Here is a 27,731-nt window from a genome sequence, read left to right as displayed (position 1 = left end):
AAGAAAATACTTCAAATAAACTATTGTGGGTTCCATTGCAGTTCTGTTTAGTTGTCTATACATAGTTCAACTCAACATAACTATTAAACTAAATCTGAAATATGTGCAGGGAAATCCCATTTACAGGGTTCACAACTATAGCTGTGAACTGCATAATAATAGTATCTCATGAATGCACAGTCGAGCACAAAAGACCAATGTCAGTGTCAGGATTTTCATTAAACAATATTGCATTCCCTCAGAACACTTAGAATACATGACATGTTGCATGTGAACATTCTGTGATACTATTGTATCTTGATGCTGGTCACTATCACTGCCATTATATGGACAAGCGTGAGCAGGCTTTTTTTTATTTATTTTGTATTATTCTCCTTTAGTGGTCCAAAAAACAAAGAAGGTCATAGGGCATTAGAACAACACCAGGGTGCATGGAAGCATATGGGTAGCAAAATTCAATTGAAATGCAATACGTAAAATGGTGATATATTTCAATTTACATTTTCTTATACATATGTGCAATATTTAGTGCACATATGTATTTTATTGTATATCACATAAATTTTATTTAAATTATAAAATTTACATTTGCCATTTCCTACACTAGTTTTAATACACAAATTAAAAACATATTTTAATGCTTTATAAGTTGCAAAATGGAAATTAAAATGTATTACCCAAATTGATTAGATGTTTAACATGTCCAAGCAAAAACTGTTTTTACATCATAATACCACATGATAATTGTAATTTCAGAATGCATTCTGATCCAAAGGTGCAGTAAAAAGGTAGAAAAATTGTAATTTAAAATATCTTTTATTTTTCTTAAATGCATTGACACTTATATATAAGACGTTTCAATTGCATTTTCATTTAATACCTCATGATGAATATAAAGTCAATGTGGATTTGAAAATGCATTCGAAATTTATTTGAAAATGCAACACACCCCCGACCTGTCAATCTTTAGGCTACATCAAGGCTGGGCTTGGCAACAGGATGCACAATTGTAGAAAATATCATATGTAAATTATATAACTGAATTTTCATTTTGCACTAAACTTTGCACATATTTAGGGTAAAATGTCAATTAAAATACAGAAATGCATTGCCATTTTGCATATTACTAACTGAATTTTGCTACCCATATGCTTCCATAGCGTTAATGATGACTTAATGTTCATTTTAGGGTGTACTAAACCTTTACTGTTTACTTACCAAGAATTATAGGTTGTGTTCTCTGGCAAATGTAGACACTGCTGGACATCAGATTGAGTGGTGAATACCTGAAACAATTTTTAAGAAGACAGCACAACCATCACTAACAGAACCAAGACATAACAAATCACATTTATTTGCAACATGCTTTAAGTAATCTCTACTTACATCTGCTTGAAGGGTAAGACCATCTAATTTCTGCAAGTGTGGGAGCAGCTGTAGGACCATGGAAGACATGGAAGCAATCAGGAATACTACTTTTGAAATAAGCATTAGGAACATGACTATGGATTTACATGTGCTGGCAAAATTATAACACATTAAAAAGCACGATCATAGAACTGACATTTTTTAACATGGACTACAAATGGGAAGCACTTACATTAGCACCGGATCTTCATCAGATTGTTCAGCCTGAAAAATAATAATAATAAAAAAATAATAATCAGAAGCAGGTCATGTGAATGTGTGTCTTATTTGCTATTTAAGTTGTTTTTGATAGTTGGATTAAAGGAAGGTGTGCATAAACATCTTAAAAGGGATAGTTCACTTTGAAATTAAAATTTGGTATCTATCAGCTTACCCCAAGGGCATCCAAGATGTAGGTGTCTTTTTTTCTTCAGTAGATCCAATTTTGATATGTTTAGGTCAAATCGTTCTAGCTTGTCAGTCATTTAATGGCAGGTATAGGTCACTGTCTCTATAAGAGGGAAAAAGAAAATGCACAGAGAAATCCAAATTAAACAATTCCCCATCGTAACTACACATTGATGGCCTAAGACACGAAACGAGCGGTTTGTGTGAGAAAATGAACAGTATTTATACAGTTTTTTACCTCTTGTACACAACCATGTCCAAGTGATCTGAGTGCGCGCACGCATCCGGTGTGTGACGTGTGTGCGCGCGCTCTGGCTTAGTCCGCAAAAATAACTTTATTGCACAAATAATTAGAAAGTTATTGAACGCGGAAATATGTGAATGTTGTGAATGTGCGAATATAAAACCAATTTTACCCAAGTGAATTGCTAACTCGGGATTTAAGTTAAGTTTAACGTTCCCAAAATCAAACCATGCGTGGAAACAATGTAGAAATGTGAATGAAAAAAAGACAAGCTTACCGTATCGATACTTAGTCGAACATTAATCCATCTTCTCATGCTCCAGTCGATTAGCATCATCTCAGGCACAGGTTAGATGATTCAGATGACAAATTATCTCCGCTTCTGCTCAGGCAGCGTCGTCCATTGTTTGCTGCGTCACAGGCACTAACGCTTGAAACGCGAAACGAAGCTCACAAAGCTTATCTACGCACAGATTCACAAACCACTGGCTTATCTTAATAACGCGAATAATTATTTTGTTCAATTAATTCCCGCTGACTAATCTAGTTTGCCTGTAATACACTGTTCACATTTCTTCTTCTTTGGAGATCACATCACATTTGAATTGAGCGCGAAATAAATATATCCCACAATGCAATGCGTTTACAGTATGGTACTGTATTACAAATTTAGCGGGCTGAAAACAGAAAACTTCTGTATATTTACAGACATTCTGTAAAATATACAGAATGCTACTGTTTTATAAAAATACAGTATAATACTGTTAGAAAATGCCTGTAAATTTACAGTAAAGTTTTACAGTGTAGGAAGATATTGTGTTCTGGGATTCTGACAATATTCTTTTAATATAGTAAAATGTTGTTTAGGACACTGCTTCAGGTGTATTTATAATTCAATATTTTTAATGTAATTTAATCTGAGATTAGCCACATCACGTAGTAGCTACATAAAAAGAGTAGCTCCATAACAGATAAAGTACTAGTCAGCTAATTCCAATTTAAATGATATTAGCACCAAAAATCACAGCTGTCCTCCCTTCTTCAGTTGCTCGCTCGTAAACTGTGTTACCCGGTCTAGTTCATTCAATAGTATTCATGCGCTGCACTTGGCGCTCCCGCGAAACTGATGTAAAGTGTGACGAAATCGGAAAACAAGTGGTTAGAGGAGACGCATTCAAAATTAAGTTTTAAACATAGGTATGGGAGGAGCCAAAAATTACTTAGTTGAAGATATTTACAGATTTTTAGTACAGATGGTTAGCTTCTGCAGCTCACAGACAATGACACTTCATTTCACACACTTCGTCATCAGTTAGCAGAGGTGGAAAGTAACGAATTACATTTACTCGCGTTACTGTAATTGAGTAGCTTTTTTTGAACTTCTACTTTTTAAAGTAATTTTTAAAATCTGTAATTTTACTTTTACTTAAGTATATTTTGTTTGAAGTATTGTACTTCACTACATTTTAAAACACATTAATTACGGAGTAAAAAAAAAAAATTTGCTCCCTGGAAACTACTGCAGTAAATAATGGGCATGAAAACAAACTGGCGCTAAAATCACAAGAAAGATGCAGAAGGACAAGACAGGTGTTAGTGGTGCAGACTGAGCTGAAAACCAAACCCCTCGTATTCTGCTGAAGTTGAACTCGAAGGAAATGAAGTGAACCCCTGGCCATGTTTATGCTCTCTATTATGCAGTGTAAGCTGTGTTTGCCTAGGGAGACCAAACTAGCAGCTTATAAAATCTCGACATCAACCCTTCACAAGCATGTAGAGGTAAGCTAAATACTTGCATCATTGCATTGGTGGTTAAAATGAAGCTTTGACAGTTCAGCAAAATTTTTGCTCAAATTAGCCAAAAAGACAGTGATGCAGGGTGTGCGATATACAGGTCCTTTTCAAAAAATTAGCATATTGTGATAAAGTTCATTATTTTCTGTAATGTACTGATAAACATTAGACTTTCATATATTTTAGATTCATTACAACACAACTGAAGTAGTTCAAGCCTTTTATTGTTTTAATATTGATGATTTTGGCATACAGCTCATGAAAACCCAAAATTCCTATCTCAAAAAATTAGCATATTTCATCCGACCAATAAAAGAAAAGTGTTTTTAATACAAAAAAAGTCAACCTTCAAATAATTATGTTCAGTTATGCACTCAATACTTGGTCGGGAATCCTTTTGCAGAAATGACTGCTTCAATGCGGCATGGCATGGAGGCAATCAGCCTGTGGCACTGCTGAGGTGTTATGGAGGCCCAGGATGCTTCGATAGCGGCCTTAAGCTCATCCAGAGTGTTGGGTCTTGCGTCTCTCAACTTTCTCTTCACAATATCCCACAGATTCTCTATGGGGTTCAGGTCAGGAGAGTTGGCAGGCCAATTGAGCACAGTAATACCATGGTCAGTAAACCATTTACCAGTGGTTTTGGCACTGTGAGCAGGTGCCAGGTCGTGCTGAAAAATGAAATCATCTCCATAAAGCTTTTCAGCAGATGGAAGCATGAAGTGCTCCAAAATCTCCTGATAGCTAGCTGCATTGACCCTGCCCTTGATAAAACACAGTGGACCAACACCAGCATCACTGACTGTGGGTACTTGACACTGGACTTCAGGCATTTTGGCATTTCCCTCTCCCCAGTCTTCCTCCAGACTCTGGCACCTTGATTTCCGAATGACATGCAAAATTTGCTTTCATCCGAAAAAAGTACTTTGGACCACTGAGCAACAGTCCAGTGCTGCTTCTCTGTAGCCCAGGTCAGGCGCTTCTGCCGCTGTTTCTGGTTCAAAAGTGGCTTGACCTGGGGAATGCGGCACCTGTAGCCCATTTCCTGCACACGCCTGTACACGGTGGCTCTGGATGTTTCTACTCCAGACTCAGTCCACTGCTTCCGCAGGTCCCCCAAGGTCTGGAATCGGTCCTTCTCCACAATCTTCCTCAGGGTCCGGTCACCTCTTCTCGTTGTGCTGCGTTTTCTGCCACACTTTTTCCTTCCCACAGACTTCCCACTGAGGTGCCTTGATACAGCACTCTGGGAACAGCCTATTCGTTCAGAAATTTCTTTCTGTGTCTTACCCTCTTGCTTGAGGGTGTCAATGATGGCCTTCTGGACAGCAGTCAGGTCGGCAGTCTTACCCATGATTGCGGTTTTGAGTAATGAACCAGGCTGGGAGTTTTTAAAAGCCTCAGGAATCTTTTGCAGGTGTTTAGAGTTAATTAGTTGATTCAGATGATTAGGTTAATAGCTCGTTTAGAGAACCTTTTCATGATATGCAAATTTTTTGAGATAGGAATTTTGGGTTTTCATGAGCTGTATGCCAAAATCATCAATATTAAAACAATAAAAGGCTTGAACTACTTCAGTTGTGTTGTAATGAATCTAAAATATATGAAAGTCTAATGTTATCAGTACATTACAGAAAATAATGAACTTTATCACAATATGCTAATTTTTTGAAAAGGACCTGTATATCGTAATATATATATATATATATATATATATTATCGTAATTGTTGTTTTAACGATTTGCGATTTGACATTATCAGTATTTTGCCAAAAACCAAACAAAACTATCCTACAGAGTGCCGCGAAGTCTAGTAGATTAGACTGGTGCGCACGCGCATTTAGAGTGTGTTCTTTCACTGCGTGATTCAGTCTGTTAAAATGCATTTAGAATATAAGATACAGGGGCAGAAAATGTATATATTTATATAATTTCATATAGTAAATCAATATCACACGAAGAGTGCAGTTTTTTTCCTCCAAAAATCAGCATGATCACATACAGAGTTTTTACAACAATTCAAAAAACAAGAAGTTAATTAAGAGACTTGCGCTTTAGACACCATATTGCCTGTTTTTGCTCTATTTCGACAAAAATTATTCCAAACACAGCCAGTTTTGCATCTCTGAGCAATGGCCGTGTTACGTTCTTGAATTAATCAACAATTTAAATGATTTGGTTCAATCGCAATGACTCACTTATTAATAGTGACTTGCTGCCACCTACTGGCGGTTTTAATTTCACACTTAATTTTTTTTTTTATAATTTTAAACGAGTACTCAACATTTTATGTCTTATTTATCAAAACATTACTTCTGCATTTGTAACGGCAGGCTAAATGCATTCATGTCCTGCATTAAACAGTGTGTAAATACATCTATGCCACTTCAGATGAAGCTTCTGTGTTTCCTCTGTATTGCAAAGATGAATTTTATTGATACTGATTTCATTTGCCTGGTAACACCCCAAATGTCTTATTATTCTAAATAACTGATTCCTTTAATTAAAAACAACTAGTTTGAGATTTATCGGCCTATCCTAGGGGTGTCAAACTCAGTTCCTGAAACTGTTCCTGTGTCTGGTCGTTCTGGTGCTCAGAGCTCTGTAGCATCGACCAGACAGTAACCGTTCAAAGAGGGAGTGTGCTGGATGTGAGGGGTCCAGAGTGATTTTACCAGCCCTTTTGCTCACTCTGGATAAGTACAGCTCTTGGAGAGTGGGGAGGGTTGTACCAATGATTCGCTCAGCAGTACGGACTACCCTCCGTAGTCTTCTGAGGTCAGATTTGGTAGCTGAGCTGAACCAGACAGTTATTGAAGTGCAGAGGATGGATTCAATGATGGTGGAGTAGAACTGTTTCAGCAGCTCCTGTGGCAGGTTGAACTTCCTCAGCTGGTGAAGAAAGTACAACCTCTGCTGGGCCTTTCTGACAATGGAGTCTATGCGAGTATCCCACTTCAGGTCCTGAGAGATGGTGGTGCCCAGGAATCTGAATGATTCCACTGCAGTCACAGTGCTGTTCATGATGGTGAGTGGGGGGTAGAGCAGGGGGGTTTCTCCTGAAGTCCATGATCATCTCCACAGTTTTGAGCGTATTAAGCTCCAGGTTGTTAAGACTGCACCAGACAGCCAGCTCCTTAACCTCCTGTCTGTAAGCAGACTTGTCACCGTCCTGGATGAGGCCGATCAGTGTGGTGTCGTCTGCAAACTTCAGGAGCTTGACAGAGGGGTCTTTAGAGGTGCAGTCATTGGTGTAGAGGGAGAAGAGCAGTGGGGAGAGTACGCAGCCCCGAGGAGCTCCAGTGCTGATGGTACGAGTGCTGGATGTGAATTTACCAAGCTTTACTAACTGCTGTCTGTCTGTCAGGAAGCTGTTTAAGCTGTTTATCCACTGACAGACAGAGGTGGGGACAGAGAGCTGGGTTAGTTTATTTTGAAGGGTTTCCGTGATGAAGGTGTTAAAAGCGGAGCTGAAGTCCACAAGCAGGATCCTCACATAAGTCCCTGGTCTGTCCAGATGCTTCAGGATGAAGTGCAGTCCCATGTTGACTGCATCATCCACAGACCTGTTTGCTCTGTAGGCAAACTGCAGGGGGTCCAGTAAGGGACCAGTGATGTCCTTCAGATAAGCCAAAACCAGTCTTTCAAATGATTTCATGGCTACAGACGTTACAGCCACAGGTCTGTAGTCATTAAGTCCAGTAATTTGGGTTTCTTTGGGACGGGGATGATGGTGGAGCGTTTGAAGCATGAGGGGACTTCACACAGCTCCAGAACTGTTGAAGATCTGTGTGAAGATGGGGGCCAGCTGGTCAGCACAGGATTTCAGACAGGCTGGTGACACACTGTCTGGGCCTGGTGCTTTCCTTCTTTTGTTCTTTCTGAAGACCTGGCACACATCTTCTTCGCTGATTTAAATTGTAAGTGTGGGGGAGAGGAGGGTTGCTGGAGGTGTTAATGGTTGTGTGGAGAGGTGTTCAGGGCGGTTGTGGGGTGATTTTTCAAAACGACAATAAAACTTGTTCCAAGTCGTCTGCCAGTTGTTGATTCTCCAGAGTGCTGGGGGATGGTGTCTTGTAACTGGTGATATCCTTCATACCTTTCCACACTGTAGCAGGATCACTGGAAGAGATTTTTGTCCTTAGTTTGTCAGAATAATTCCTCTTTGCCACTCTGATCTCCTTTTCCAGTGTGTATTTGGCCTGTTTGTACAAGACTTTATCCCCCTTTCTGTAAGCATCTTCTTTGGCCTGACAGAGCTGTCTGAGTTTTGCAGTGAACCATGGTTTGTCATTGTTGTAGGTTAGATGAGTCCTGTTAGGAATGCACATATCCTCACAGAAACTGATATAAGATGTTACAGTCTCTGTGAGCTCGTCCAGATCGATGGCAGCGGCTTCAAAAACAGACCAATCAGTGAGAGAGAAACACGCTTGTAAATCCCGCTCTGTTTCATTAGTCCATCTTTTAACAGATCTTAATACAGGCTTTGCAGATTTAAGTTTCTGCCTGTAGGTCGGAATAAGATGAATCAAACAGTGATCAGAGAGTCCTAAAGCTGCTCGTGGAACCGAGTGATATGCGTCCTTTATTGTTGTGTAACAGTGATCCAATATATTACTGTCTCTGGTGGGACATGTGATGTGCTGTCTGTATTTTGGCAGTTCACGGGAGAGATTTGCTTTATTAAAGTCCCCGAGAATGATTAAAACAGAGTCCGGGTGTTGTTGCTCACTCTCTGTGATTATATCAGCGAGTTTCTGTAAAGCTGTGCTCACGTGTCCTTGCGGTGGAATGTAGACACTCACGAGAATGAACGAGCAGAACTCCCGCAACGAGTAGAAAGGCTTGCAGTTAATGAAGAGCGTTTCTAGATCTAAACAGCACATCTTTTTTAACACCGTTACATCTGTACAGCACCTCTCATTGATGTAAAAGCACGTCCCGCTGCTGCCGCGATTTCCCCGTTGATTCTGCATCCCGATCTGCTCTGATCAGCGTGAAATTAGGCAGATGAATCGCCCTGTCTGGTATGTCGCCATTTAGCCAGGTTTCCGTGAAACACAGGGCAGCAGAGTTAGAAAAATCCTTGTTTGTCCGGCAGAGCAGGAGGAGTTCATCCGTTTTGTTGGATAGAGAGCGGAGATTCGCCAGATGGATGCTAGGCAACGGCATTTGAAATCCGCGCTGTCGAACCTTCACGAGCGCGCCGGCTCGCTTTCCCCGCCTGCGCCTCCTGTACCGTTTGACCAGAGCTACGGCTAAGCCAAATACAATGTCCAGCAAAACGTCCAAAAAATCTAAATCCGGTAAAAGATTTTGTGGTGTGTTCTGTCGAATGTTCAGCAGGTCATCCCTGGTAAAACTGATCGTATTTGAAAAACAGAAAAACAAACAAAAACAGTACAAACACTGAAGAGCAATGCACAATAGCTGCCATCAGCGGCGCCATCTTAGTTGTATCAGCGCCTAGAGATGACCTCTACAGCCAGGACACCTAGATAAGCCCCAGAGACTGATCCCCAGTGAAGACCCTGTCTCCAAGACGGCCACTGGGACAAGACCACAGGAACCAGATAAGTCCTTTGCACAATCTGATTCTGCTTTAGCCTAGATTTAAACTGCTGATTTTGTCTGGCCAGAGGAGAATGATACTACTTCAAACTATTTCCCCGTCTAAATACTGTAAAGCTGAAATAAATCCACCCAGCTTTATATCAAGCCGATGTAAAGCTGCTTTGACAATTTGCATTGTTAAAAGCGCTATACAAATAATATTGACTTGACACTAAAGCTTTAAACATCTAGCTAGCTGACATATACTGTATTACGCTTTGTCAAAATTGCAACAATGACTTGAAAAGCTTGATCCAATCACTAGGAAAGGCTGAATTTGATAATTTTTAAATGGGCTTTTTGCTAACACTTTATTTTAAGGTGTCCTTGTTACACGTTACATGTACTATTATAATAACAATAAATTATGCGTAATTACCTGCAAGTAATTAATATTACTCAGTACTTAAATGTATAATTACACTGTTAACAAGGACACCTTAAAATAAAGTGTCTTTATTTACAGCACGGTAGACCAGAAGGTAGGTGTGGGAGAGTGAGATGGGACTGGAACATGGATCCCATTGAGAACATCCATCCAATCACTGGCAGTAGGCTGAGTAAGGACACCCATATGTCCTTTTCCCTGGCCACTTCCTCCAGGTTATCCTGTGGGATGCCAAGGCATTCCCAAGCCAGTTGAGAGATATAATCCCTCCAGCATGTCCTGGGTCTGCCCCGAGGTCTCTTCCCTGTTGGACGTGCCTGGAACACCTCCACAGGTAGGTGTCCGGGGGGAATACTACCCACATGCCTGGACCACCTCAACTGGCTCCTTTCAATGCAGAGGAGCAGTGGCTGTACTCCAAGTCTCTCCCAGATATCCAAGCTTTTCCAGCAGATAACCATGGCCTCAGAAGCTGAACCTCATTCTCGAAGCTTCACACATGGTACAGGATAATCCACATGATAATCCACCCAAATAGATGCTGAAAGTCACAGCCCAATAAGATCCTAAAACCATGCCCCCCCCCCCATCTGCACAGCATCTTTAACATTTTAGCTATAGAATTTCCAGCTATTACAGAAAATTATGATTTATTAAAAAATTACATAATTTCTGGCACAAACATGGTGAAAAAAAATGTATCTCTTTTTGTGATGGAGCAAGTAAAAATATGAGTAGGACACATTAACTGAAAAAAACAAAACTTATTGCTAAGCCCTGCTTGTGATGCTCTTGTTTGCCTATTTTTCTCTCATTTGGAGTGTGATGGAGCGAAGGCAGGTGGCTCTGCTGAGAGTGAAGTTGTGCTGAAACATGACCATCTGTTTACAGGAGCGATCGGAAATGTGACCTGCCAATCTGGCCTCCTGTTCTGCAGTGGCCATGTGACATGGAGGATTAGACATACTTTATACTTCTGGCCTGCACCTTTCACACTGTTTGAACATTTCCTGAGTCAAAAGGTCACCGTAAAATGGGATCCTGCATAGATCCTGTGCTTTACAGTAGTTGTAACTCACAATCCCACGATAAAAATAAATATTAAAAGGCCATCTAATTGCACAGATTATTTCAGGGGGAAAAAAGAAAAGAATGGACAAGTAGAACAAATTGATTAGAAATGAGGTTGTCTGGACATCACACAAGTAAATTAAGGCTAGAGAACACTTGTAACAACCATCGCTATAACCAAAGGATAGATTCATGCATCAGTCTACTGATGTGATGTATTTATAAATCGAAAAAGATCTACATATATTTTCTTTTCATATATCCATAACATTACAAGACAATTTGTTTGAATCACTCGGCTGTCATCAAATATTTTATAAGTTTTAAGAACTTTGAATTGTCTTCACCCCGCTCTACATGTGTGGTCCTAGCTATCTTGTCAATTAAAGACGGTGAATGTGAATCTCCCATGTCTCAGCGCTCCTTCGTCTCCTTGTTCACGCACTGTGGCAGCCGAAGCGTGAGACTTTTTGTATATTTATTCTGTATAAATGTTTTTTTTTGTAAACAACTGTACCTAATTTTGTCGTCTTAATGGGAATATGGGAAAGACTGTTGTCATTGCTCCTCTCAATGCAGAAGCTAGTCGTGAGCTGTCATCAAAGATAATCTCGTGCAACTTTATTTTTTTCCATTATTTTAACATCCAATTTACACCCCTAGTATTTGCCATGGCAATGATTACTAGAAAATGAGTTTTAATGAACTTTCATAGTTTGTGTACGTAATTCATACATTTACTCACCCGGCTTAAGTTGACATCATTTTTACTGTCACGGGTAAACTGGCTGGTTAGCTGGTAAAACATGGTGTGACCCCTCCTTCTGGCTTTACTGAAATGAGAGTTCCCAGTGGTCCTTTTGTATGGCTTATTATCTGCACAAAATGTAAATAACATTTACAGCCTTGAAAGTTTACAAATTATAAAAATTTAAAATGGTCTATGTTTAGGCCATAGACATGTAAGATTGCGCCAGAGTGTCCATGTGTTTTAGCAGATGTTTTGTAGATGCTACTCCTAAAGCCTGCAAAGACTGTTGATTACACTTTCCTTTTACACCATTTGGCATGTGATGTTGGCTCTCACACTAAAATGGTTTCGCTTCTAAAAGATTTCATCTTTTGTTCTGGAAGCTCATCTTCCAGTCTCTTAAAGTAAGCTAAGGGCTAAATTTTTATCTCACTGAATTTCTATTCTATAGTGCATGTGCCTTCTAGGCTCCAAACATGCTATTTCTTATCAAATGTTGAAAATCAATGCTAAATTATTTTCAGGCTATTTATTTTACCATATTTAAAAAGATTAGTGAAACTAATGTTTGCAGTGTTGACAGTACCATCAGTTCTGCTGCTGTGGTGGCTCTTATCTTTTGTTTCTGTGATATCCTTGAATGAAAAGAGAAAAAGCACCATCTCCCCTTTCTCATTCTTAATGGGCACGATGTCCAACAGACACCAGAAGGAACTTCCTGTGATAACACACCAAATAGAGTTGCAGAATTACAAAGACATAAAAAAACTTACTACATAAAAATAGCAACTTATCAACCAATAAAACAGTTTCGCTATGGAAGAGCTACATTAGCAGTGGGCTGGTGATTTTGAAGCAATTAAACTTACAGCTTCTCTATTTATTAAGTTGACCAGATTTCTAAAATTGAAACTGAGGATATTTTGTCGTGTCCTCCACCTTCTCTAAAGAATCACTCTTGAAGTCTTGGGGTTTTGATGCCAGAATTTAGATTTTATTATCAGAGACAATAAAACCGAGAGACCCTGCAGTGAATCTCCCGAATCGTTGTTCGTTCCTTCTTAAATACAGTTTTTCCCCTAAGGCTTGTTCTATACATTTGCTGTATCGTTATTGTTTCTAAGAAACAGTCTCCATCTGTTTCCTAGAGCAGAAAATAGGCCCCACTTTATGTTACGTTAAAGGAAGAGACCCTATTATGTCAAAACAGGATGTGCAGCTTTACCTTAAACCATACATCTGCACATTCCATTCTTCTGCAGACCTCTACACATGCAGGCAGATACAGTTTTATAATAGTAGAATAACTTGATACATAAATGGCCATATGCACATTGATTAATTTATATTTTGATTAATAAAACTCTTCTACATTTTTCCTATGGTTTTAAATATCACTAAAATCTCAGTTGATTTTGTTATCTATAATTTTTTAATTGTTGTGCATTCCATATCAATATTATATTAAACAAACAATTAAACAATTATAGTTTGATGTAGACTAATTACAACGTTTTAAACGTTTTAACGTTTAAGTGTTGTGCTTTTGGAAATGAATTTTTACAACACTAATTAGGTTTATTTTGGCAAAATATATAATTCTATAATTGTTGCAAGTGTTATTGTTTAGTTGATTATTATTATTATTATTATTTTAATCCATTCATCTTGGGCTGTAATTTCACACAGTTAGCATCCATCATATTTTGCAACGAGGAGGTAATCTATCTGTGAATGTGCGAGAGTTCCAATTCAAAATTGTGTACAAACCCTGTTAAGAGTACAGTTTTCATCTCATGTGAGTGTACAAATGTTAGAATATAATTAGTTAACTAATTAATTCTTCAATTGTGGTGGCAAGTGGTGTCTGTGGTGTTTTCACACTTAAAACAGAACACACTCCATGCGGTATACCACTCACATCCCAAACTTTATTCTTCTTCATCGCACTACTCAACACAATTTCTCACTAGAGCTCCTAGTGGTGCAGTTCCACATTACTGTGTTAAAGTAAGCAATTACTATGAATTGAACATCAAATATTGTATGCTTCTCAACACAACATCTTCCCCGTTACTCAAACAGAATTACTACTCTTTTTAGGTCATTACCTTATTCAAGTCTTTACTCAAACAACAACTTATCTCAAATAATCATATTCAAATGACCTCTTATGCCTTCAAACAACAGTCTATTTCAAATAGGCAGTTCAACAGAGGATAACGAGATTTTAGCATACTTTTATCCTTATAACATAACACAGAATAACATTCATCAAACATTTCAGGATTCAGTGTACATTCAAATTTTTTTAGATAGGGCAGCGGTCCGCCTACACCCTTTACATATCTTCTTGATCTGACTTATTTCTTTCTCTTTCAGACACGTTACTCTAACACATAGTCTTGAGTCCACAAAGGCGGGCGTCTCTGTCTTAAGCCCCTATCCGAACTCAAAGCAGTGTTCTCCATTGTACAGCTTCTTTCAGGTATTTCATCCTGTGCAGAGTTTTCCTCTCTTTCTGGACAAAGTGAAAGACGTGCTGAATTCCATCTTTTCCCATCACTTAAGATGAAAGAACTCGGGCCTGTTTGTTGTTGAACTGACAACGGATCAGTGAACTGGGCTTCTCCTTTTTTCACATGAAAAGGCTTCCTTACTCTCACCTTATCTCCAACCGCAATTTTAAGAAATTTAGATCCTCTTTTACGATCGGTGTATTGTTTACTTTTTTCCTGTCTTTGTGTCACACGAGCTCTGACCTGAGCAAATTGATCAGGGTTATCCTCAGGCAGAAGAACATTCAACTTTGTTCTCATAGGACGACCTCTCAAGAGCAGAAAAGGAGTCTCACCCGTTGTGGCATGGGGTGTCGCTCGATAGCTCTTCAGCATGGTCAGGACTGCAGATTTCCAGGGCTTACGAGCCACTTCAGCTGCTTGAAGACATTCTTTAAGCACCCTGTTGAACCGTTCGATGGCCCCATTAGCCTGAGGGTGATAAACACTGGTCTTTATGTGCTTTATTCCCTGTGTTTTGACAAAATCAGCAAATTCAGACGAAGTGAACTGCGGCCCATTGTCTGTTGTGATGGTGCAGGGGTTTCCTTCTCGAGCAAAGATAGTGTTCAGAAATCTCAGAACAGTCTCTGTTGTTACTGATGAAGCAAAACCAACTTCCGGCCATTTACTGAAATAGTCAATCAGTGTTATTGCAAACTTACAATCAGTAGCTCCCTTTTCAAAAGGTCCTACTATATCAATAGCAACATGTTGAAATGGGCCTTTTGGGAACTCCACTGGTTGCATTGGAGCTGTAAATGTTTTGGCCGATTTATCACTGGCCTGGCAGGTCTCACATGCGGACAGGATCGTGTGGACAAGATCGTCCATTCGCGGCCACCAATACAGCTCTCTTAGACGCTGTTTGGTTCGAACCAGCCCCTGATGTCCCTCATGCGCCAGATGGATGAGGCGTTCCCGGAGTGCCATAGGAACAATCAAACGATTCCCTCTGAAGATCAATGGACATTCAACAGCCAGTTCATGTCTGATCGGGAAGTATGGACGTAAGTCACTGGAGACAGACTTTTGCAATTTAGGCCAACCTGTCTGAATTGTCTGACGTAACTGAGACAGTTCTGGACAGTCCTCGCATTCAGCTTTGAAGTCCACAAGCGGCAACGCAGTCAGAAAAGGCTGAATTTCTGCGATTTCAGAAATCAAATCCTGTTCAATGGATACAGTGGTGTCTGTGTGGCTCAATGGCATACGGGACAGACAATCCGCCACACAGTTTTTACTACCAGGACGGTACTGCACATCATACTGGAAGCACAGGAGCCTAGCAGACCAACGAGCTACCCTCATGCCTGCTCTATTCATGCCCTTTGTGGAGAGAAGAGTGGTCAGGGCCTGATGATCAGTTCTTAAAGTGAAACGATGTCCCCACACATACGTTCTCCACTTTTCTACCGCCCAAACACATGCAAGTGCCTCCTTCTCCACAGTAGAGTATTTCCTCTCAGACGTTGATAGCGTCCTGGATGCAAAAGCTACCACATGTTCGACACCATCAGGATGTAACTGTGTCAGAACAGCACCCAGGCCGTAATCTGAGGCGTCTGTAGTAATGAATGTGGAAAGAGAAGGATCATAAATAGAAAGAACAGGGCTCTCCAGCAGCATTCTCTTAAGCATTTCAAAGCTTTCAACAGTCTTTTTACTCCACTGTAGTGGCGATTTTGCATCAGCTCTGAGCATCTGCCTCAGTGGCTCGACCACAGTAGCGTAGTTTGGGAGAAATTTGTTGAACCATGACGTGAGTCCTAGGAACGAACGGAGCGTTACCATATCTGTAGGTCGAGGTGCTTCTGAAATGGCAGTTAGGTGGTCTGGGCTGGGACGTAGTCCTTCTTTTGAAATGACATGACCAAGGAATGGAATGCTTGCTTGGTTGAAAGAGCTTTTCTCAAAGTTAATCTGCAGGCCAACCTCGTCTAGCCTTTGGCGAACATCTTGGAGGTGCTTATCATGGGCCTCCTGAGAATTACCATAGACTATAATGTCGTCTAAGTAATTCCTTACCCCTTCCAGCTCTTTTAGGACCGTTTGCATCATTTTTTGGAAGGCTGACGGCGCTGAAGCTAGTCCAAACGGAACCCGAGTAAAACGGAAAAGGCCTTCGTGCGTTATGAACGCTGTCAGATTACGACTGTCAGGATGGAGAGGTAGCTGGTGGTAAGCGGAGCTCAGATCAATTTGACTGTAATGTGAAGCACCTGCAAGTTCTGTAAACAAGTCCTCCATGTGAGGTAATGGGTAGCAATCCATAATCACACTCTTATTGGGTTCACGGAGGTCCACACAAAGTCTAATGTGTCCATCACGCTTACGTACCACCACCAACGGACTAACCCATTCTGAAGCATCAACTGGTTCAATTACACCCGCTGTAAGGAGACGATTAAGCTCAGTGGACACCTCCTTGCGGATGCTGAGAGGTAAGCGTCTCAATTTTTGACGTATTGGTGTGACTGTTGAATTAACTTGCACTTTGTGGATGAATCCTTTTACACATCCAAGGTGAGTAGCAGATACAGGTGATACTGTGTACACGGGACTTGTGGGATGCTGAGTCATATGAAGAGGTGCAGCTGAGATTCCACCTTCATTGTCTATGTGCTTTACTTTCCCGCTTACAATGTTCAAGTTCAGCAGTCTTATTAGATCTAACCCTAACAAGGGAGATCCTGCAGTCACTACATAAAAACTAGCTGCAACTACATTGTCATTTTCTGGGACACCCACTAATGCTGATAAGCAACCAATAACTGGTAGGTTCTCTTTTACATACGTGACAAGTTTGATTTTTGGCTTACTCAGGGTGCATTGTGAGAAGTGTTTCTTATACAGATCTTCTGGAAGTATGGAAACTGATGCACCCGTATCTACAACCAGTTGTAACTTATGTTTATGACCTCTTGGTGCTTCAATATTCACTTCACAGGTGATCTTATCATTGGATGTAACAGATTTGTTTATGTTATCCACGCAGAGTACAGTCACGTCTGGAACTACCACCTCTCTTACTTCACTCACTGCTGTCTTACATACTCTAGCAAAGTGTCCTCTTTTTTCACAGTGTCTGCATGTCACTTTAGCAGCAGGGCAGTTTTTATCATTTGCCAGATGTTTATCTGATCCACATCTGAAGCATTGTCGACGTTGCTGAACGGTCATTGTTTGTTTTCGATCCTCCGATCGTCTCTGAGCAAATTGTGACTTCTTGGTTGAACGTGCGCGATTTCCCCCTCTGCCATACTTAGTATCCATACTAATGGCTTGTACCGACTTCATGGCAGTAGCAGTGGAATTACAGAGCAATGACGAATTTTTAACTGCAGCTTCCACTTGACATGCAATTGTAATAGATTTCTCTAGAGTGAGGTCGTCCTCTAACAGTAATTTGTCCTTTACTGCAGTCAATGACGCATTCGCGATCAACTGATCACGGAGCATTTCACTCTCCATTGCCCCGAAAGCACATGGGGCTGCTAACGCTCTTAAAGCGGCAACGTATTGCGTAATAGTTTCATCCGCTCTTTGCACACGTTGTCTGAACGTGTGACGGCAGGCGACAACGTTAACTTTAGGCACAAAGTGTTTCTGAAGTGCGGCCATTGCTTCATCAAAAGTAGTACCTTGTTCTGGCAGAGTATAAAACAGACGCTGACCTTCCGTCCCCAAGCAGTGCAGCAAGACTGCTCGTCTGCGTCTCTCCGGCCATGCATCTCCGGTTGCCTGGATGACTATCATGTAATTTTGGAAGATTTTCTGCCACGTGTCAAATGGAATCGGTGGCTCCCCGCTAACAGAAAGAAACGGGGGCGGGCTCGGCACTGAAGCGCTCATCCTCGTCGCCAATTTGTGGTGTTTTCACACTTAAAACAGAACACACTCCATGCGGTATACCACTCACATCCCAAACTTTATTCTTCTTCATCGCACTACTCAACACAATTTCTCACTAGAGCTCCTAGTGGTGCAGTTCCACATTACTGTGTTAAAGTAAGCAATTACTATGAATTGAACATCAAATATTGTATGCTTCTCAACACAACAGTGTCCCTCTACTTTACAACAGTTCAAATAAACTTTAAATACCAATAAATTCTAAAATGTTTGCATGTTTGTATTCTGTAGGGTAAACACAATTTGTGCACTATTAATAGTTACATTTTTGTTTTAAAATACATATTTGATTGAGTTTGAGAGATTGCATTTGTAACAAAATATGAATGTTCCCACCATACCTTAGAGAGGTATCATGGAATGTAATTGCAACAATATAACAATTTTAACACAAATTATTTGTTATAATGTGAATATAGATTTTATTTCATGTACAATTTTATTAAATTGTTTTAAAGAATACAAATTTCATTATATTTAAGAAAAAAGCTGTGTCCCCCAAATTCACGTCTGTGGTGTTACCACAATGGATTTTTCCCCTTTAAGAAAAGGGGGAAATCTATTTGGACTGCTTCCTGTGTGTAAATGTCACTGCAGGTGCTGGTTGATCTGAGGGGTGCATGGGGAGTACATTCTTTCTTATTACGTTTCTTAAGTTTAGCAAAATTTCTGACAATTTCATGTGCCGTACTTTATTAGTGTCTGTGGTGTTATGTTGATAACTTGAAGATTTTACATATTTTAATCAAAATGTTGATAACTACATACTTATTACTATTTCCAAAATGTCCCCTGATCTTGAAATCATCATGATGGCAGCCTCCATTTTTTTTTTTTTTTAAATGCTCTTAAGCTTTCATTTGAATGGATATAGCATATTAAACTAATTTTAAATGCATAGCAATATATTTTCTTAGAAAAAACAAACAAACAAACAAGCATTTTTACAAATTATGCCTCTCATTTCCCACCCCAATTGAAGAATGACCCAGCAATCTGTCTTTTGATGATGAATGGATCACCTTAAATTTCACCTTAAATTATTACATTACCCAGCTATGGCCATATGCTGTTTTTAATGCTGAAAATTATTCATGCATTTATGACCTCAACACTAGACTATTCTAATGCTTTATTGAGTGGATGTCCTGCAGGCTCTATACATAAGCTCCAGCTGGTTCAAAATGCAGCAGGTAAAGTGCTTTCTAGAGCCAAGAAACATCAGCCCCATTTTATTGTCTCTACATTGGCTACCTGTCACTCCTACTATGGCTACCTTAACTATAAATCATAACTTTTACAGTCCAAATATAATTTAGTAACATATCTAGCCAAGTTTGACATTATGTTTGATTCTAAAACTGCTCCCCCTCCCACATATTTTTCACTAGTCACCTCTGCCTTGCTCACTAGGGAGACTAAAGAATTATGGAATAACCTTCTAACCGCTTCCTGATAAGTATACTTGATATGAAAAAAAATAGGGTGAATTCAGGTAAAATAGGCCCTCAGGATGGTATAAGCTTGATTTTACTGCACTCAGTGGGTTTTCATTTTCAGAGCATAACAATGGTCTTTAATTAAAGAGGCACCGTTTTTAATTTTTTAATTTAATAAAATGGTTTTGATTGATGCAATATGACCCTAGTGATTGTGGCTACACTCCATCATCATGAAAGACAGTAAGCCCTTTTGACATTCATTGATCACTAAATGTAAATAATACATACCTGTATTATTTTTTTTATTTTTTAAAGGTGTTTAAATACTGCTTGCTCTCGCCCACTTTGGCTGAATTTGCTAGATAACATGGACCAGTGGGTTTCATGTAAAGTGGGCCACCATGAACCTTCACTAATTCCACACACATTCATTAAATAAATTAACATTTGCTGATTATTTTGTACTAGAAATGTAAATTCAAGTCAGATATGGAAGAAAAGAATGACAGAGCATACAGAAAGATGAGGCACGTTGAAAAGTGGAATAAGGATGAGAGGAGCAAAATTTAGTTGCAGTGTATAAAGCTTGTCACAATTAAATTATCACAATTAAAGTTCATTTTAAGTATTTAGAGAAAACAGCCTTTTATAATTTTATATTTTAAATGTTCCTCTTATTCAGTTTTTTTGCAATATGTGTTATGGTTTCATTTTTAATATTTCTAATTAAGATAAAAGATTATTTTTTGTTAAACCATAGATGGCCATTTTACCAGGTCAGATGGCCCACTTTATGCGAAAGACATTTGTCTGGAGTGCATGATCTCAAAATGGTCACTAGTAACTTCCATACAGCATATGAACTTAATTTGTATGAAAAAAAATGCATATGAAAATATCTAAATTACAAGTTTAACAAGACGTGTCCCATTTTACCTAACTGATATGGCCAAAATCTTGTACCAGGAGATGGAGACCAGGAGTGAAAAAGTGAAAGTGACAGTCAAAGTGAAAGATGGGTAATTTTTTATCATAATGATACTGTACACAATATACAGTGGGGGAAAAAAAAATATTTGATTTGATTAAAAACGCATTTCAAAAAAGTTATAAATTGATTTGCATTTTAAAGCTCGCAGGTGTCTTTTATACATAATGAGCTGAGATTAGGTGCACTCTCTTAAAGGGAGGGCTCCTAATCTCAGTTTGTTACCTGTATAAAAGACACCTGTCCACAGAACCAATCAATCAATCAGATTCCAAACTCTCCACCATGGCCAAGACCAAAGAGCTGTCCAGGGACAATATTGTAGACCTACACAAGGCTGGAATGAGCTACAAGACCATCGCCAAGCAGCTTGGTGAGAAGGTGACAACAGTTGGTGCGATTATTCGCAAATGGAAGAAACAAAATAACTGTCAATCTCCCTCGGTCTGGGGCTCCATGCAAGATCTGACCTCGTGTAGTTTCAATGATCATGAGAACGGTGAGGAATCAGCCCAGAACTACACGGGAGGATCTTGTCAATAATCTCAAGGCAGCTGGGACCATAGTCACCAAGAAAACAATTGGTAACACTCTACGCCGTAAAGGACTGAAATCCTACAGCGCCTGCAAGGTCCCGCTGCTCAAGAAAGCACATGTACAGGCCTGTCTGACGTTTGCCAATGATTCAGATGAGAACTGGGTGAAAGTTTTGTGGTCAGATGGTCCAAAATTTAGCTCTTTGGCATCAACTCAACTCGCCGTGTTTGGAGGAGGAGGAATGATGCCTATAACCCCAAAAACACCACCCCCACCATCAAACGTGGAGGTGGAAACATTATGCTTTGGGGGTGTTTTTCTGCTAAGGGGACAGGACAACTGCATCGCATCAAAGGGACGATGGACGGGGCCATGTACCGTCAGGGCCAGGGCATTGAAAGTGGTTCGTGGATGGGTATTCCAGTATGACAATGACCCAAAACACACGGCCAAGGCAACAAAGGAGTGGCTCAAGAAGAAGCACATTAAGGCCCTTGAGTGGCCTAGCTAGTCTCCAGACCTTAATCCCATAGAAAATCCGTGGAGGGAGCTGAAGGTTTGAGTTGCCAAACGTCAGCCTCGAAACCTTAATGACTTGGAGAGGATCTGCAAAGAGCAGTGGGACAAAATCCCTCCTGAGATGTGTGCAATCCTGCTGGCCAACTACAAGAAACGTCTGACCTCTGTGATTGCCAACAAGGGTTTTGCCACCAAGTACTAAGTCATGTTTTGTGAAGGGGTCAAATCCTTATTTGACTCATTAAAATGCAAATCAATTTATAACTTTTTTGAAATGCTTTTTCTGGATTTTTTGTCGTTGTTATTCTGTCTCTCACTGTTAAAATAAACCTACCATTAAAATTATAGACTGATAATTCCTTTGTCAGTGGGCAAACGTAAAAAATCAGCAGGGGATCAAATAAATTTTTCCCCACTGTAGTTATCCAGTCTGTAAAGCTTCTATGAAAAAATGTGTATTGTGAAAAATGCTATACAAATAAACCTCACTTAACTCACTTGGAAAGTGCCTAATGTAATAACACAGACACTACAGCAAATTTCAGTACAGTGCTTTGCTCAAAGTCACAGCCGTGATATACTGTAAATGAAATAGGGCTGAGGTTCCCAATTCCAGTCGACCCCCACCTACCCCCAGGCACTACACATTTTCTATGTCCCTCTTATCTAACGCACCTGATTTAGATCATCAGCTTACTAGAAGAGAGCTCTTATTTGTGTCAGATAAAAATGTGCAAAGCAGTGGAGCAAGTTTGAGATTTAATAGCAGTGGAAACTCAGTTCTTGGAAATCACACACAGTCTACACCAGAATTTTTTGGGTCCCCTGTATTAAATTGGCTGCTACTTGCAGTACAAGTAATGCACGATAAGAGTCCTACAGTATTATTATTACCATTCTTCTTGTAGAACTGCACCTCAGCCTGGTACTCCTCTTTGCTCTCCAGTGCTTTCTCCACACCCTGAGTAACCTGCTCACTAGTGCCCGAGCCATATAGGAAATGACAGCTGCAGTTCTTCTGCATCACCTCTGTTCGTCCGAACCCCGCCAACTCACAGAATCCATCGGAACAGTACACAATGGGATAGCCACGGTGACCCTGAGCATTCCCAAGGAGGAAGTTGCTGTCTGTGGGACAGAAGAGAGATTGGGATTATTAATGTTGTGAAGAACATTCTAAAGTTGCAGCACGCTTCAAAAACCCTCCACCTTCCCCAGCGCCACCTGTATAGATCTGCTATAGGGTAATTTCATGTATGTTATATGTGCAGCAACAGTTTAGAATAGAATAGAATAAGAAAATGCACAGAAGAATATTCAATGGAGTAAAATTGTGTGACAACTAGCCCTGATCTACATTTTATTAAGGTTATAAACAATAAAAGTAAAATGATCAGCATTTATTGGTAATAAATCATAGTAAAGGTTTTTTTTATGTGTGTGCAGAATAGATATTCCAAAGTTCTTTCAGTAAGTCTTCGGTTAGTACCAAAAGCTCAGTTTCACCCGCTATCATCACTGAGACTACTGCACAGGAAAGCAGCTATTTTGGGCCGTGAGAAGCATCCAGCATTGCAAGGAAAGATATCCTTTGTCTCAAGAAGATAAGTTAACATTACTGACACATCACCTGTCTCTAAAGTGTTCATCATAGTTTAAGATTAAATCAAGATCTATTACGACATCATTAACATTACTTTCCTCATAATGTCAAATGAAAACAGAATGTTAGTTTCAGTCCAAGCTTCAGTCTGAAAACATGACAATAAATAAAACGAAGAAAATGAAAAAAATAAAAAAATAATAATAAAATAAAAAAACGCAAGCAAATAGAATTCCTTCTTCCTCTGGCTGAGCATGAATGGCAGCCCATAAAACTGTGTGGTAAAAAGTTTGAAATTTGGCACACTCATAGGAACAGTCTGAACAGTCCTGATAGCCAATTCTAAACCCTATCTTCTGTCTTAAACCATCCAGTCTCATCAACAAGTCAAAGCTTCATTTTTTACTAGCACTTTAATGTCATAACACACACAAAACATCATGGTGATTATACCCTGAGTTTGTGTGAGCAATTTCGTAATTTAAAATATGTATTTTTTTTTAATGCTCATAATTGTATTTTATAAATGTTTAATTTTATAATTATGTCTTTAGGTCATAGACTACAATAATATCTTGTAACATAGCATATTGTTAAATAAGAAGCTGTGAGTGTGTATGAACGTGCTATTGTGTGTTTGTGTGAGAGATGTTATCTAACACAAGAGATTAAGTTTGTAAGCTGTGTGAAGGATTTTCTTCATTACTAGTAATAAAGCACCGATGGGAGGATTGTATTCTATTTTTTTTATCTTCAGATATGTGTTGTAGCTTCCTTTGTTTTGTGTAATAATATAAATACTGTTAAGAAAGTATATTGTTATAACACTGTTATTATCACATTTCCTGTCATGTTGAATTGTGTCAAACTGTTTTGCTTAATGATTATATTTTAGCATTTTTTGTTGTGATGCTAATGTCATTAGACAAAAATATTTCAATGCATTATAGTAAAATTCAGTTCTTGGTTTTATTATTATGAATGAGAATTATAACCTGTTAACCAGCCTTTTAACTAGTAGCTTAAGAAGGTTCTTGTATAGTCAAGGTAAAAGGATTGCATGAGCACAAACAGCTTTGTCCCTTGACAATCACTTTTCCCATGACACACACACACACACACACACACTTATCTCAAAGATATTATGCCATGAGAGCTATACAAAACAAGAGATTTATCTCCCATGATAAAACAGGAACAAACACACAAGTGTATGTGTGTCTACATGTATTAACCTGCAGGACAGATACACAGTATCTGTTATTTACAGTAATCAGTATAATGTATAATAGTAGTTCAGAAATACAGTACAGATATAGATATTTGTTTCGGACCATTGTTCATTAATCACAACACAACTATTTATTATTAGATAATGATTTTCACTTTGAAGCTTATGGTTTGCCTTAATTTTGCTGTTAAATAAACAATAAAATCACTAATTGATCCACTCATCCCTTCTACATTTTTAGTCTAAATATGTAACCTATATCTGTTTTTAAAAAACAGTTTGTCATTTTAACAGAAAATGCTACATTAAATAAACTGCTTTCTGGTTAACTGCAAGTTACCATACCAAATATGGTGAAAAAAATACATTCAAATCCTTGGGACAGAATCCATGACCTTGGCATTGCTAGTATCATGCTGTTTGAGCTATAGGAAAGCAGATAATTATCTAAGTCTGGAAATTATTTATGAAAGGCCAAAAATATAAAAGACTATATGATAGAACAAAAAAGTTTGTTAAAGATAGTTTTCAATGAATCTGTTTGAAATAATCCATTATTTATGCATATTCATTTGGTGCCGGTGATGATATAGGCATGAAAATCCTTCACCTTCAGGGTACCTTGAAAACCGTTAATTTTTATCTTGAGCACTCTCTCTCTTGTGGCGTTGATGTGTGTGCATTTGTGCCAGTACTCACGACTGCCATCGAAACGAGTTGCAATGGTGTCCAGGAAGGTGTTCTGGGGTGCCAGCAGCCCCTTCATCACTGGCATGATGCCAGGTTTCCAGAGTCAGCAGATGTTTAGGGGAAAAGCCTGTATGAACCATCAATCCTCACTACATCCCAATGAAAGGGTGGCCCGGGAAAATGTGAGGTACAGCAGAGAGAACACATCCTAAAAGAGTAAACACTTCCTCAAAAGATGACCCCTCGCTGTATACTTCCTCAGGTAGAGTCCAGTGGATGTATGACCAAGAAACAAACAAGTCTTCTTCCTTGTCAGTGCATACATTGAAACCAATTTCCACTCAGTTTCTTCTCTTTCGTCTTTTCTGGTAAGTCTGTCTCAGCGGTGTACACCTGCATGACAGAGGAGAATCCATAAGATGTGCATCTCCAGAACGATGTGGATTTGTTGTTGTTCTATAATACACTGTGGCAGAGCGACAGAGACAGTTGCATTTGTCTTCACCCCTCCTTCCCAGGCTCTTTCTCTTTATCCACACCCACTATTCATTTCCTCCAGTCCTTATCAGCCAATGAGAGCACACACACACATTCTTGAAAGAAATCTATCACACATATGCATGTTCACATATACCCTCACTCTCAGAAAAAAAGGTACAAAAACTGTCACTGGTCAGAAAAGAATGAGTTACCATTTCTGCATTTGACACTGAGAGCATATGTCTCTATATTATTAGATATTAGTCATTTTTCAAAAAACTGTTTTACATGTTAGAAATGTGGCTTTCAAATGACAAATTGCTATCAGATAACACATCCAGGTTCTAGACTGATGACAAAGACTTGACAGAAGAAATGCAGATTTCTTCTTGATTTCTTCATCAAGTGCTAAGCAGTGTTCTAGGTTATAATGTGTGGAGCGTTTTGGTCCAATAATTAAAATGTGCAATAATTAAAATATATATATATATATTTAAACTAAATAGTTTTATGAAATGGGATGTTTTGTCGGGCCTCAAGGAAATGTAGAAATATATTGTCTGTGTAACCATGAAAAGTAACTCCATGTTTTTAATGATATCTCCCAAGTGTAGAATGTACATGGTTAAAAGCAGCAGTCCTAGTACTGAGCCTTGTGGTACTCCTTACAGCACTTGTGATCGATATGACACCTCTTCTTTTACTGCTACAAAATGACAACAGTCAGAAAAGTATGATTTGAATGATGCCAATGCAATTCCACTAATAGCAGAATAATTTTCAAACCTATCCAAGAGAATGTTGTGGTCAATTATATAAAAAGGCAGCAATTGACTGCATTTCTTCCCACTTTTGTTAAAACTTCACAAACACCTTTAACAAGGTGTGCTTGTCTCTGTCCTTGGAGTCATCTTTACCTGACTTGGATGCTGAATAGCATCTTAGTCTGTTTAATACTGCCTGCTCAGAGGTTTTGAATACCACTGCTCCTCTTAAACCTAAGAAGTCAAAACCTAAAACTTGATAAGGCTCAATAATAACATCTGCTCTCTGAGGCAAGCTTGTAGAAGAGCTGAACGAAAATGGAAAAAGGACAAATCACAAATTTCATATGAAATGCTTAAAGACTGTTTTGCTACTTTTCAGAAAGTAGTGAAATCCGCAAAGTCTAAGTATTTTTCTAATTTAATTGTAAAGAATCATCATAGTTCTAAAACCTTATTTTCTATTATAAATACTCCTGTAAATGTTATTTCAAATCCTTCAGTGTCATTATGTGAAGGTTTCTCAAGGTTTTTCAGTGATAAGATTACTACTATCTCACTTGCAACTACTCGCTAATGTTTCTCTTGAATTTTACTGCTCTTCAGCCATATGGAGTGCTTTTGATCCAGTTTCTCTCCAGTCTCTCAAAGAAATTCTCATGATGTTCTCCCTTCACGTATTTTAAAACAAATTTTTGACTCGTTTGGACCTAGTTTGGTGTCTTTTCTGAATAAATGTTTAGTTTCAGGAACTATACCCGATAGCCTCAAAGAAGCTACTGTGACACCTCTTCTTAAGAATCCTTCACTTGATGCTAGTAATTTTAGTAATTTTTTACCCATCTCAAATCTTCCATTTATTACTGAAGCACTGGAGAAAACTGTTTATTCAGCTACAGTCTTTCCTTAGTGCCAAAGGAGGAAAGAGTACGGAAATATTCTACTCAAGTAAAAGTACCAGTCTAAAAATCTACTCAAGTAAAAATTTGCTAATTTAAGATGTACTTTTTAACAGTGGGAGGTACGCAAAATTAGGATAGGCCAAGGATGTCAAACTCCGTTCCTGGAGGGCCACAGCCCTGCACAGTTAAGATATAACCCTAATTAAACACATCGGATCCAGTTAGTCTAATCATTTAGGGTTATTTGAAAACTACATGGTATGTGTGTTGGAGCAGGGTTGCAAGTAAACTCGGCAGGGCTGCAGCCCTCCAGGAACTGAGTTTGACACCCCTGGGATAGGCCTATAAATCTCAAACTAGTTGTTTTTAATTAAATGAATCAGTTATTTAGAATAATAAGACATTTGGGGTGTTACCAGGCAAA

At 39.0% G+C, this 27,731-nt stretch overlaps 1 protein-coding gene across 1 annotated transcript in view; it reads right to left on the bottom strand.

The window, feature by feature from the left end:
• The window catches only part of kcnh4b (potassium voltage-gated channel, subfamily H (eag-related), member 4b), a 52,924-nt gene extending 27,295 nt beyond the window's left edge, over window positions 1–25,629 (bottom strand). Inside the window, exons 1-4 of the mRNA XM_079397313.1 lie at window positions 25,171–25,629; window positions 22,532–22,765; window positions 12,265–12,396; window positions 11,673–11,803 (exon numbers count right to left, since the gene is read on the bottom strand). Coding sequence (XP_079253439.1) covers window positions 11,673–11,803; window positions 12,265–12,396; window positions 22,532–22,765; window positions 25,171–25,246 — 573 coding nt within the window. The 5' untranslated portion in view covers window positions 25,247–25,629. The remainder of the gene's footprint in view (window positions 1–11,672; window positions 11,804–12,264; window positions 12,397–22,531; window positions 22,766–25,170) is intronic.
• Window positions 25,630–27,731: the final 2,102 nt, after the last annotated feature.

The sequence above is a fragment of the Barbus barbus genome (genome assembly GCF_936440315.1).
Source record: "Barbus barbus genome assembly, chromosome: 38".
NCBI classification, from domain to species: domain Eukaryota; kingdom Metazoa; phylum Chordata; class Actinopteri; order Cypriniformes; family Cyprinidae; genus Barbus; species Barbus barbus.
Note: the sequence above shows the minus strand (reverse complement) of the source record. Positions and strands in the feature narration are given on the sequence as shown.